Source organism: Lineus longissimus, chromosome 4 (assembly GCF_910592395.1).
Source record: "Lineus longissimus chromosome 4, tnLinLong1.2, whole genome shotgun sequence".
Classification (NCBI taxonomy): Eukaryota; Metazoa; Nemertea; class Pilidiophora; order Heteronemertea; family Lineidae; genus Lineus; species Lineus longissimus.
In genome coordinates, this window is record NC_088311.1 from 1,632,090 (window position 1) to 1,645,868 (window position 13,779).

Sequence of the window (13,779 nt, forward strand, 5' to 3'; positions counted from 1 at the left end):
AAGTCCATCAGGTGTATTCCAAGACCTAAATCAACCGTTGCATCTCCTTTGCATATTCCTTCTTCATAGCTTCCCTTTCTGCTGCATCCGGAAGATACGGCAAAATATTTTTTTGTTTTCTTTCTCTTGTAACCTTTGACTGGAATAGAAATAACATTTGAGGTTTATAGTCAAGTGAGGTCATTCGTGAAAACTGGTACTCACAGCTTTTTTGCAAGCCCGCTAGTTTCAAGAGAAGGAGGGAAATGTGCCCTGTGATAATAGACAGAATTTGAGATTGGATAACTTTGTGAACAACAAGGGCTCTGCAGAATCAAGAGGGATCTCATCATATGTACCCTTTGTAGCTTGTGAAATTTTGAACAGCATTATGTATGTTGTATTGCCTTTCTTCAAGAAGTTTCATCAGTTGTGCTTGCTATCAGCACCATATTGATCAAGATACTAAACACTCACCCAAAATTCTTTACAATTTCTGTAATTCTGAAAGTGTTTTGAACACTTATCTCTGTCGTAGTCATTATCATAAAGGCATTTGTACGACATCGCTTCTTCCTGAAAAAAATTGAATTGAATGAAGACTCCAGATGAACTTGAGAGATTCTGTTCAGCCCACTTAGTTGGCTGATGGTCTTGTAATGTGGTTCAAATTAACCCTTTGACATTTACAATGCACAATACATGTGCGTGTACGGTATACTGTCATATGGTATACCAAACTGTTTGTTGTTACCAGCTGGCTGGCTTTCGAATGTGGTCTATCACCACTAAATATAAATGTGCCGTGGAGGTTCATGTTGGCAGAACATCACAGCAGAGGTTATGTACTATTGTTACGCCACGGCTTAGTTTTACTTTGCTCCATCATTTACAAACAGCTCTTGGGAGGGTGCACGCCATATCTACCATCAGAAAGTTGAGCACTTGGTACACTACATCAACATGTAGTCTGTGGCTACTGTTAACTGTTGTGTAGTGTATGTAGGCTGTAGTAGCCTATATTTTCACAATGCAATTTCGTATACAAAATAGAGCTTGCCTTCATGCAAGGATTTTTGTCCGCACGATTAGCTTTACAGTTTTTTTCTATTCTATCTTGTTTTTCCTTTTGAGAATGCGACCTCTGACTGCTATTTCCAAACATTATGGTGTCTAAAACTGGCCTAAAACATTAGAAAAGTTTTATAACAGAAATCCAGGGAATTCCCTACATGGGCGCTGACATCTTCAAAATGACGTAGAAGAGGGTTTCCCATCCCAGGGTGCATCGTAACGATGGCGTCCAAGTGGGAGAACAATTTCTTTGTGCAGAAATAAAATAGATTTTCTGCTTTTATGTGCAAGTTTGGTAAATAAAGTTGATCGTTTTTGATACCGGGAGAACTATACTCTATACAGAACTCTACACTGTTAAAATTCACATTGTACTGTGGTAATTTTTAACCCTTGTCTGGAAGGTGCTCCTATTCTGGCCCCCTTCGTAAAATGTACAGGGTCTGTACACGGTAATATTTGAGAGGCCATCTCAAAAGTAGTAATGCAATTACTTGGAGAATTTCTTCCAAAATTTGTTGAGACTTTGTTGCAGTCAACATTAACATTTAGTCATGCTGATGATTTGGTTGTGGTTGATTATTTGTTTCTCTTTGTTGCAGCATTTTAGACCAAACTAACAAGAAGATGGACATGTCATTTTGTAAGTGTGATATTCTGACTGTTATCCACTTATCGTCATGTCTTATGCATGCGCAGCAAGAAACAAACTTTGTTTTCCACTTGACTAGTTGACTGCTAAATTCCTGCACTTAATTTGTCTCCTTGGAGATGACAGTGGTTCCCACCTTCGCAAACCTCTTTACTGTGTTAAACTTTTAAGTCAATCTCATTCTCTGACAACTGGAGATGATAATATTGGTATACTCTGTCTCTGGTATAGACTTGATTTGGCAAGATTTGAGTTATTGCACAATTCAGGTTCTCTTGTTTGTACAAAAGCTAAACGATTCATCTGTTGCTTGCTTTTGATGTTTCAGGGTGTGAGGACTGTGGGCAGGCCCAAGAGGAAGAGTGCAAGCTCCATGCAGTCATCCATGTCAAGGACAGGGTTGTACAGAGCTATGCCAGGCTAACTTTGCCTCATGTTCTTAACATCAAGGTGGTAGAGTTCAGAGCTGTTGGAGCACATGGTAAGTTACCATCCCTTAGAGCGCTGTCCAAATTAGCAAAATTTGCCAAAAAAAACTGTCATCGATGGGTCTTGATACTGATTGCAGGTTGAAGCAATCACCAATTTTTGTTGCAAGTACCTATCATGACCACCGCTGATAACAATAAATGATGGTTTCGCGGAGCAGTCAACAGTGTAAACTATAAGATAAAAAGTGCTAGAACTGTAAATCTTTTCTAAAAATTATTCAAATTTTAGTCGCTTCATCTGAATTTCAAATCAGAGTATACAATTTTTCAGTTCATGGAGTGTACCCGAAGAAGATTATTCAGAAGAGAACACAGTTTGGACCTCTGATAGCGCCAACATCGGCCAAGAAGGTCACACTTGAACAAAGACTTTCACTCAAAGTAAGTTAATTCTTGTGCACTGCCTTGTGTACTAGTAGAGCTCGAACCAAGAGTCCTATCTGCTGTACTAATCTCATTCCATTACCAGCACTACGCAAAAAATGTGCTATATTTTTATACTATCTTTGCATATACTGCATTCTCCACACAGTTCTGTGGATGAATGGAATACATGAAATGTACAAAATGTGACTCGCTCTACCAAAACTAGGCGCTTGTCGCATCTGAACTTGACAGGTTGATACGGACTTGTTGTTCATATCCCTATTGTAGACCTTTTGTGAAATCTATTACAAACTGATTTGGTCACATTTCACAAAAGGTCTACAATAGGGAAATGAACAACAAGTCCGTATCAACCTGTCAAGTTCAGATGTGACAAGCGCCTAGTTTTGGTAGAGCGGGTCACAAATATGGTCCTCCATTTAACCTTGGGTCACTGGTTTAATCTTTTCAGATCTTCTCATCTCTGGTTGAATATAGTCACATGGACTTGAGCTCAGAGGATGAGTGCAACTGGATGATGTTCATTAGACCAGCCAAGAAGAAAGAAGAACAAAATATGATTGCTTACCAACACGATGGCAAGATATTCTTCTCCACAACACAGGTAAGGTGACAAGTATTTTATACTGTAAAAGGCTAAATTTCACAACGCTATATTTCATTTTGTGAATAACCAAGCATTGCTAAAATAAGAATTGCCCCAAAATATATTTTGAGTGGAAAAACTGAAGAAAGTTCCGCTCAAGTAAAAATCATAAGAATGTCATTTCTTGTAAATGTTGCCGAGGCTCTTCAGCAGTTTGTTTGATGATCAGCTTCATGTCAACTTCTTTTACTGTTGGTCGAGTCCTCTCTGTAATAATCAATATTGTGATTTATTTGCCTGGCCTGTCCTGGTCTCTGCCAACTTAAATTCGTTATTGAAGAAGTTTCGTCTTTCAATATATACTTTGTGGTATTTCAGGTTATTCCTACTGGGAAAGAGTTGAAAGTTTGGTATGCGCCACATTATGCCAAGCTTATGAAGAGAAAACTCCTCTCACAAATTGTGGGAGAAGTTGGTATGTATACAAAGTCTTTATTTTCTCACCCAATGTCACCAGAATGAAGAAGCAAGCCTGAGAACCAAAATACAACAATGTGTGGCTGAAAGTGAAATTCAGTGATTTTTACTGCCGACAAGGACTGAACAGAATATTTGTTTGTATTGCCTTGTTTCCTCAATGAGGATCTTTACATTGCAGTAAGCTGCCTTCATCAAAATCAACTTTTTTAACAAACTGTCTTCAAGTTTTCTTGCTTTATTTCCAGATAATTACCACAGCTTTTATTCAGATGATGATATGTCAGACAACGATGGCTGTGACCTCATGGCAATAGAACCACCTCACCTTCATGAAGTACTGGTGTTTGACTGTTCAGTTTGTAAGGCATCGTTCACAGAATTCCATCTCTTTGAGAAGCACATTTGTGGCACAGTGTCAAAGGAGTCACTGATGATTGAGGAACTAGTCGAGGAACGCCACGATGAAGGTGGGAACGAGGATGATAGCAGGTCAGATGACTCGCCACAGAAACGCAACAAACGAAAAGGAAATCCAGTGAAATTATCGAAGTCTGGACGAGTGATTCGACCAAAGCAGCAACCAGAGGATCCCAAATCAAAAGTGTGGGAAACTCGAAAGAGAAGATCAAAACGCCAGAAAGTTTCCAGAGATTCACAACGCTATGTAGGTCAGATTGTTCTAGCAGGACCAGATATTGATGCAAAAACCAATGCTTCCGATATGCAGCTTATAGCGCAGGGTAAACCTGATATACACAACAATACTAATGATGGGCCGATCACAAACATTAAACTGGAAGGAGTAAAAGAGCCTACTGCAAGGGCTGAGAAAGAACTTGAGAGTAAAACTGAAACTGGTAGGAAAAGAGAAAAGACACTTCATACTTGTGACATCTGCTCAAAATGTTATCCAAGCATAAACCGCTTGAAGATCCATAAGTATAGTCACACTGGTGAAAAGCCTTGGAAATGTGAACAGGAGGGATGTGTGAAAGCCTTTACATCCAAGTTCAAACTTGACAGACATATTTTGATTCACAAGCCAAAGTCTAAGACTCACACTTGTCTACACTGTCATATGTCTTTCCATCGTAAGGACCATCTGAAGAATCATATGAGGGTTCATGACCCAAACAAACCAGTGTTTACTTGTGATAAGTGTGGTCGAGAATATACCACATCATTTGCATACAGGACACATGTAGGTTTTCACTGCGCAGAAGAAGGCAGTCTGAGATGTTTTGTGTGTGAAAAAGACTTTGAAGACAAAGATAAGTTAGTGTTTCATTTGAAAATCCATGCTGGAGCGCAATCGGTCAAAGGGATCATGCAGCGCAAAGAGAAGTGTCCTCACTGTGACAAAAGATTTTACACCCAGAAAGATGTGCGCAGACATGTCCTTGTTCACACCCGAGAAAAAGATTACCTGTGCCAGTATTGCCCGCATCGTTTCGGGCGCCGAGATCACCTGATTCGACATTTGCGGAAAGCTCATGCTGGTTCAGAATCATTGTTAATGACTTATGCTGCTGATCCCAAAGATGAGGAGGAACCTGTCGAACCACCACTGCCGCCCGATTTGAAGTCGTGCAAAGTTGAGGCAACTGTGCCGCCGTTGGACTATGAACCAGTCCAGCAGATTCATAATCTTGTTATCAACACATCTCATGATCAACCAAATGTAACTCTTGCCTCGACCATGCCAAGTGATTTAGAACAGACTGCACAACAGTTATTGGAGACTTGCCAGTGTGGTATCCATCCTGCACCCCAGTCAAATCCTGTCATGACGGCTCAGATTAGTCCCAACACACAGTATGTGTATTTGAGGAATGCCCTTCCCACCAGTCATCAGTACTTACCTATATCCTCTAGTAGTCTCTCGCCACTGCCCGGTGTTCCTCTTCAGTCTTTACCACTCACAGCACTGCCAGGAAACTCAACACAACAAATTTTGACAAAACTCGAATCGAAACCATTTGATAATTTAGTCAGTACTTTAGTTCCAATGCTCAACATTCAGTGCAGTCCTATGGAGGAGAAACTCAGTGCCCATGACCTTGGTTTAGCTGTGGTTCAGAATCTGGTCCCTGGGGTGCAAGACCGCCACCAAAACACTTCCATTCTTTCACAGGCACCCTTGCAGCATCATCGTGATCTGTCACTCCCTAGTCCATCGCCATCTTCTGCAACCATTGATACAGTTGATCATCGGTTTTTCCCTCCAACATCGCACATTGACCCAGATAAGCTTACGCTGCCCATCTCCAGTCCAACACCAAGTGCCACAGACATGGACACATTCTCCTATGTGCACTCGCCTCAAATTCTTGACAAATTGCCTGAAGTGAACTTGTCTGATCGTCGCTTCTACGTGCCTGGTGGTCACTTTGATGATATCAAACTGTCTGATGGACCATGCGTCATAACTGAAGCGCAGTTGGCAAGTTATGTAGAGACTCTGAAGGTACTGAGTAACCTTTCTCACATCCCCACTGGGAATGTGTTTTCTTCTACGTCTCTTGGTCAAACGTCGGCTGCTGAGAATATAAACACTGTTGCCTCCATGAGTTATGCGCAAGCATTACCCGAGTTCACACATTCATTCCAGTGATAAATGGAGTGCTGAAAACCTTTCTGTAATTACTGACATGTTATAAGAATGGCAAGTAGGATTGCCAATATATCAACTTTGAGATTGTCTGCCTTCTCTCTGCCAATATTGACATTTGTTTGGTCAGTGCTGCTGTATTTCTTGGGATTTTCGGTCGAGGGAGGACATCTCCATAAATGTATATCATGTAGAGACTAATTCTTTGTGCCATATCGTGTAAATTTGTGCCATGCATTTATGTTGTTTTGTACATGTAGGCTATGTTGTTTGATCTGTCTGCAGTTGTTCAACAGATGATGTAGAGAGGTCCATCAAGTGCATACTGGGGATGGTGACGGGCTGAGCATATTGAAAACCACTGGTTATGATGATGGTGTATGGGGATTTGTGTTCAACCAATACATTTTGTTATTTCATCTGGTGTTGGAACTTTGAGGCCTTTGAGATTCACCTTGCTCATTAATGATATGTTTGTCCAGACTTATCAGTCAGTCTCAGTCAAGAACAAAAACAAAGCCTTGCTTGTTTCTTCTTCGTTTTTCATGGCATCCTGGCAAAACCAGTGCTTTTCAATATACAATGTACTCCGCCCGTCGATATTTCAGTTTTTTGTATGACGTACGTAGGAGTAAACAAAGCCTGATCTCGGGATGTTCTAAGGGAGTCTGGGTGCACTACAAGTTAACATTCCTGATGAATGAATTGAGTGAGGGTGGTTGTTTGTTGTGACATGGGCCTTTTCAAATAAGTGTCATAATAAGACTAAGAGGTGACACTGAGAACAAGTCTGAATACTCTCGACTCTTCCTTCATGGTCCATCTTTATTTGCATTTATAATACACTGATGTGTAAATAAGCCTGTTGTACTGATCTGAAAGAAGTCCATTGATTGAATGAATTCAGTGGAGAAATAAATTAATAGAAAGAACTTGGAACCTTTTTGTTGTTTGTGAAAATGAAACACATTTTTCCTAAGGGTGGAGACAAGGTCCACCCTGTAGAAACATGTTATCATATCCGTATTGGTATGGTTGTGACATCATGGTGAAGTAGCCACGTCCGTATTGGTATGGTTGTGACATGGTGAAGTAGCCGCGTCCCCCATTGGTATGGTTGTGACATCATGGTGAAGTAGCCACGTCCGTATTGGTATGGTTGTGACATGGTGAAGTAGCCGTGTCCCCCATTGGTATGGTTGTGACATCATGGTGAAGTAGCCATGTCCGTATTGGTATTGTTGTGACATCATGGTGAAGTAGCCACGTCCGTATTGGTATGGTTGTGACATGGTGAAGTAACCGCGTCCCCCATTGGTATGGTTGTGACATCATGGTGAAGTAGCCACGTCCGTATTGGTATGGTTGTGACATCATGGTGAAGTAGCCACGTCCGTATTGGTACGGTTGTGACATGGTGAAGTAGCCACGTCCCCCATTGGTATGGTTGTGACATGGTGAAGCAGCCACGTCCCCCATTGGTATGGTTGTGACATGGTGAAGTAGCCACGTCCCCCATTGGGATGGTTGTGACATGGTGAAGTAGCCACGTCCCCATTGGTATGGTTGTGACATGGTGAAGCAGCCACTTCATTGGTACGGTTGTGACATGGTGAAGTAGCCACGTCCCCCATTGGTATGGTTGTGACATGGTGAAGTAGCCACGTCCCCCATTGGTATGGTTGTGACATCATGGTGAAGTAGCCACGTCCGTATTGGTATGGTTGTGACATCATGGTGAAGTAGCCACGTCCGTATTGGTACGGTTGTGACATGGTGAAGTAGCCACGTCCCCCATTGGTATGGTTGTGACATGGTGAAGCAGCCACGTCCCCCATTGGTATGGTTGTGACATGGTGAAGTAGCCACGTCCCCCATTGGGATGGTTGTGACATGGTGAAGTAGCCACGTCCCCATTGGTATGGTTGTGACATGGTGAAGCAGCCACTTCATTGGTACGGTTGTGACATGGTGAAGTAGCCACGTCCCCCATTGGTATGGTTGTGACATGGTGAAGTAGCCATGTCCGTATTGGTATGGTTGTGAGATGGCTAAGCAGCCATAGGAACGTGGTGCACTACGTTTGGAAAGTACACCTCTAGATCAGACAGAGTACGCATAGTGAAGGGGCGTGGCACATCCAACAAAGACTTGGTACACTCTCTGGCAACATGGCGTGCTATGAAGGGGAGGGCATCCAAGAGATATGGTGCACTGTCTCATTGGCGGAAAGTCATTTCTGCAGGTCAAGATTTTGACAGTAACCCAGGAGGCGCCATCTGAGCTAAAGAAGTGGAACTACGCGATTACTTAAAATTAAAAATTCCCCAGTAGTTTTGGGTGGCCTAGCTATCAAGAGTTGACCCATAAGGCCATGGGAATGATTAATCCTGTTTACCGTCCGAGAGATTTAAAAAGATGATGAGGCTTTTTTTCATTTTTCATTATTCATTATTGGTTTTCAGTCTGATTTACTGGTCAAAACACGCGATTCAGCAAGTTCCAGTAAATGGAAATCAGGTCGGTCATCAACATGAGGCATTGTAAAAATGTCATTATTATGATGAAGAGCCTACCCTGCCAAGTTTTTATTGTGTTTTTCAATCATTTAAGGTAAAGATGAACCACTGGAAAGATTATTTAGATAAAAAAATGATGACAACAATTAAATAAATAGATTTTTTTTAAATAATGAAAATATTTCATGTTTGCTCAGAAACCATGCGGGAGGTGGACGGTAAACAGGATTAATAATTCCCATGGCCTAACCATGAGTTCAGTGCTGTGCCTGCAGCCTGGTATACCCAGCCTGTACAGTACTCCTCCACTATCTACTATGTAGAAGTTGTTACAGCTCCTGGTTGGGAATTTTCAGGTACCAGAATTTATGTTACACTGAAAGCGTTGTCATGTACTTTCCCGCCAATTCGCTAAACATTCTGTTGTAATATTTTATATACGCTATTCACCAATCGGTAGACATCGGCGGCCTTCTGGCGCAATGGACAACGCGTCTGACTACGGATCAGAAGATTCCAGGTTCGAATCCTGGGAAGGTCGAGACTTTTTACTTTCACTTCTCATTTTTATTTTTCACGTTTTCACTTTATTTTTTGGCAAACATTTGTTATTCTGTTTTACACCGAGAAAGAAATAACCCCGTGAAATATGGCCAGACACAGACACGTCACGATACCATGAATTATAAGAGATACTGCAGTAATAATCATTGTGAACAGATGGCAGCACTTACAAAACCAACCCTTGCGAAGTCCCATGCATGCTGAGACGTGAGGGAACCATAGTGATGCATGCCCAAGTAGATCAGGTCTCACTAGCCAGTGGTGATCAGGTCAACATTGGTCCCCCTTAAAAAAAAAGTTCTTCAATCTCAGGCGATTACCATGGATACAGATAAGCCTATCATATCGCTATTGCTGCATGTTCAAATGTCGGTGTCCTGGGTATTTTGTGAAGAGGTAGCTCTGACGATTATTTGAGGAAAATATCAGCTTCTTCTGTGCACGTCCGCAGTGACCAGGCCTCGCATGCTATGTATAGCTCAATCGGATGTTGACATGAAATGGTTCCTGTCAGAGTGCACATGTTCTCAAGGTGAGACTTCGCGGTCAAAATGCTCAAAGAAAAGCCGCAACGACACCCTATTTTGGTATCAAAATTTAAAATTGTTATTATTTTGCTTTCTCAAGGTGATAAGTAGAAGTTTATAAAAATATTATTTCACCATCCATGTTAATCGTCAAGTTATAAGGCGGCAAGGTGAAATTTTCAAAATTTTCATCGATGTACAGGGTGTCTCATGTATTGTGCTGCCCCCATGTTCTCATGACTGAATTACTTGATAACAATGAAAGCTGGTCAGAAGTATTCTAGAAGCGACAAGCTATTCAGAAATGTATAGGTTTATGTGTGAGAGTGATATACTGCAAGGTCGACAGCCACTTGAACAGGGGTATGCATGAAATGACGTCGCGCCATTTGTGGAGCCAGGTAGGCCCGGCCATTGCACTGGCTAGTGAGACCTCAGTCTGTTTTCGGCCTTCCGGATAAGTTGAGGTGTTGTAACGCGATCTGATCAATCATCAATGATACCCTCTTTGGGTTTTGACTTTTGGAGAGAAAAAATTTGATTGTGATCTCTTGTCTCCCGCCGGTATGGAAAATTTTCCGTCGCCGAGTATGGATAGCATTAGATGTAAGACATTAGACACGAGGCAGTCCTATTACTGGGATCACTGTCAAGAATAAAGAATTAATGTTTGCTGTTATATAAGTTGTTCGTTGTTGGCTAAGTCATATTTCTGTAAATACCAACATCATGACATGACGTGATTAGTTTCCTCATCTTATGATTAATCAGCCGTTGACTCAAGGCGCAGTTATATTGAATCGGTGCTGTTCGTGAATCTCCACCATGGTTAGCAGATTATTCAGTCAGCTAGTGTTCTTAGGTATGGTAATAATATTTTGCTCATGCCACGATGGTAATTAAGTTAGGACAACAGGTATGAATTATGTAACGAGGGAGTTTTCGCAAATCCCCCGCAACGTGAACATCTATCTCATTGTTCGACCTTCTGATAACGAAGTCGAACAATGGGATAGGCGTTCACGTGGACGTTGCGGGGGCTTTGCGAAAACTCCCTATTGCGAAGCGCGAAACGTCTCCTATTGGCTGTATATGCCTATGCAGTCCATTTCGTCATCCTGATCGTCCTTCCGGGCAACAGGAAGAGGCCAGTCCACTGTGTCCTGAGTGTGTGCGATACTGTCACCAGCGAGCACGAGAGAGTTACAACTACATTGTATCTTCTTTGGTCAGGTGGAAGTTGTTTGCCTAAAATCTGCACGCGCCGGATATAGATTTGGTGAAAAGCCAACAAAATTTAAAATGTCAACATACAACAATAACACTTGAAAGACAAGGTAAAAACACACAAGAGTAAACGTTATGCAGATAAGCGCACCTCAGGCCAAGGCCCATCCTGAGATACAGGTTTTCGATACTCTTCATCGTATACAAAATATCGAGAGGTGGAGTATATTAAAAACCAGTGATTACGTCGGGATGGCCAAGGCCTAACCCAGGTCAAAACGATTGTGTCACCTGCAGCAGCAGGCCTATCACGTTGCAAACTTCATGTTATCGCAAATTAAGGACAAAAACACAAGTCGACAATAATAATTATATCTATATCCACCTATGTAATATATATATCTAGTACCAATAGACTAATTAACCAAGTCATTATTATTAAGTACCAAATAAATTAGCTCCTGTATATAATATTATTGCTTAATTTTTATTACTTAGCTATTGTTCCGAGCAAAATGCTGTGAAGTTCAGGATGGTGAATCAGTGCGTAAAATCAGACCATACAGAGAAAATGTTAATGATATCATCAGATTATGGGTTGAGAAACCTCGGTCCCAGCGACGAATATTGATTAGTACCGACTGATAGATGGCAGGTTGTCATGGTGATTGAATGGCGATATGGAATGAGACGCAACGGGAGACTCCACTCGGACACTAAACCGCGATTCTGGTCGCGTGGGGTTTGCATCCCCTTGCAACCCTAACCAGTACGTGGGGTTGCCCGTAGATGACACTGAACCTGTGTAATAACCCATCTTGAATCATCAAGTTGATCTCTTTCCCAGAAAATCTGAACCTGATTGATAAAAATGACCCTTTTAATCTGATTAATGATAGGTAGACATTAAAGTGTTTGAACATTCAGAGTTTGTTTGTGTGCAGGGTCGGAGAAGCGAACATTAACCCCTGATTTCCTCAGGATGGTCGACATGAAAAAAATCGTCCAATCCGGCAAGTGCAAGAGGGAGACGCTTCAAGAGTAGGGAGCAAATAAAAGGCGGGAAGAATGGGCGTCGAAGAACTCAAGCCTTGAGAAGCCCTTCTTAACTTTCACTGAACTTGCGTAAAAACGCCTTTATTTTTTAGTCACAACCATCATTGACGACGATAATGATTCTGAGGACGAAAAGTGCATGACCTTGTTCGGGTTCCGATCGAGCTAAACAGAGTGACGTTGGCACATCTGGGAGGAATATTGCGTTAGATGAGGCCAATTTTGTTATGTGTGTCAATGTTCGTGAAATTCGAGGCTGTAAAAATATCCATATTTCGAAGAACATGTATAAAGTATGTTTATGATCATGTCACCTGCGACAGGGTGTCCAAATATATAAGCATTAGTCTAAATTACTAAACTACTTCGTCAACTGCAACCTGTCCTAGAAGGAGCTCTCATCCGGGCGCCAAAGTAGATAAGTACTGTCCTTGATTTGAGTAGATAAGGATAAGATAAAGAAGATTGCTTTTTTTCAGCGACGTCCAAGATATCATAATATTGACGTCGCGTCCCAGAAGTGACCGGTGACGTGAAGGACAAGGCCGGTCCACTGCGTCCGGGGTGTACTACCGCAAAGCTAAAAATCCTAACCTGGAAAGTTTATATATATTTTAATAATCCTAATTTTATGATAACAATGAATAATTACCTGAAACGGACGGCAAATGATAAAAATAATTGGGTCAGTGTCAAATTATTGTAATTATTTAAGCCACCTTTGTGTCACTGGACGGATTCACACGCTTGGCCAAGTCTCTGACTCTGTCGATTATTTTGCAATGGCCAATGCGCAATGACTTTTTGCAGGCGAAATTAAGTGAATGCATCTTTCTGTGATATAAAATCAAAACAAAAGGGCGACATGTGCCTTGCGCTCGGCTCCTGCCTCAACAATCATAGTCGCCCTACTCTTTAAAGTTTAACTGAGGCGGTCACAGTCATACTTGGTCTTTAAAGAGACTAGGGCCCGGTTGTTAATAGGCATAAAAGTCACATTATCCCCAACCTCTAAATAGTTTTTACTTTTTTTAACAACCCAGCCGATTCCAGTGCATCTGGATTTCTCGGCACATTGCCACACCCATGATTTAATGACTTTTACAAGTCTTCACATTTGGATGAATGCCACGCCATGAAGATGGGTGCAGATCCGGCCGATATTGGAGGCTCTCTGTATATGTATATTGATCTGTGACCCATGCTGAGAACAAATAGAGAGGGACGGAGAATAATCCTTGCATCAAAATATTTCCGGATTTCTAATGTTTACAAATTACCGGGACCTGAACGGGACACGTGTGGTATACTACAGCGCCTTATTTAATTTTACATTGTTGTCAGAGGAATAACTCCACTGGATTGGCTGATCAATCGAACGATAACCTTACACTGCGTGATGCGGTTTATGAATGAATGTAAACTAGTTCGTTAGAATGTTAATAAGTTGTCCTTTCTGCGTCAAACAAAGGCACATCACCCCGACAAATTTGTCTTTTACACGATTTTGATATAATTGTGTAGTGTTTTGAGGCAATTAAGTTAATGGCTGAGGAGCTTTAGTTTTGAAGAATTTGAGAATGCGATGGCGTGATCGTGGATATTTGCATATATCGCGAGTTCATG

At 41.5% G+C, this 13,779-nt stretch overlaps 1 protein-coding gene and 1 non-coding gene across 2 annotated transcripts; both read left to right on the top strand.

The window, feature by feature from the left end:
• The first annotated feature begins 1,257 nt into the window (after positions 1-1,257).
• On the top strand, positions 1,258-7,184 carry LOC135487123 (PR domain zinc finger protein 15-like). The gene is made up of 7 exons (XM_064770515.1): positions 1,258-1,348; positions 1,656-1,696; positions 2,034-2,186; positions 2,468-2,577; positions 3,035-3,187; positions 3,548-3,644; positions 3,895-7,184. Exons 2-7 carry the CDS (start codon positions 1,681-1,683, stop codon positions 6,261-6,263), a joined length of 2,898 nt encoding a protein of 965 aa, XP_064626585.1. The 5' UTR covers positions 1,258-1,348; positions 1,656-1,680; the 3' UTR covers positions 6,264-7,184.
• A 2,063-nt stretch (positions 7,185-9,247) lies between these two features.
• Positions 9,248-9,320, top strand: Trnar-acg (transfer RNA arginine (anticodon ACG)). The gene has a single exon. It is a non-coding gene; the product is annotated as a tRNA-Arg (tRNA).
• Positions 9,321-13,779: the final 4,459 nt, after the last annotated feature.

Coding starts and splice junctions, on each gene's coding strand:
- LOC135487123 (XM_064770515.1), top strand. Junction 2,187..2,467: donor CAGAGCTGTTGGAGCACATG/GTAAGTTACCAT, acceptor ACAATTTTTCAG/TTCATGGAGTGTACCCGAAG. Junction 3,645..3,894: donor ACAAATTGTGGGAGAAGTTG/GTATGTATACAA, acceptor CTTTATTTCCAG/ATAATTACCACAGCTTTTAT.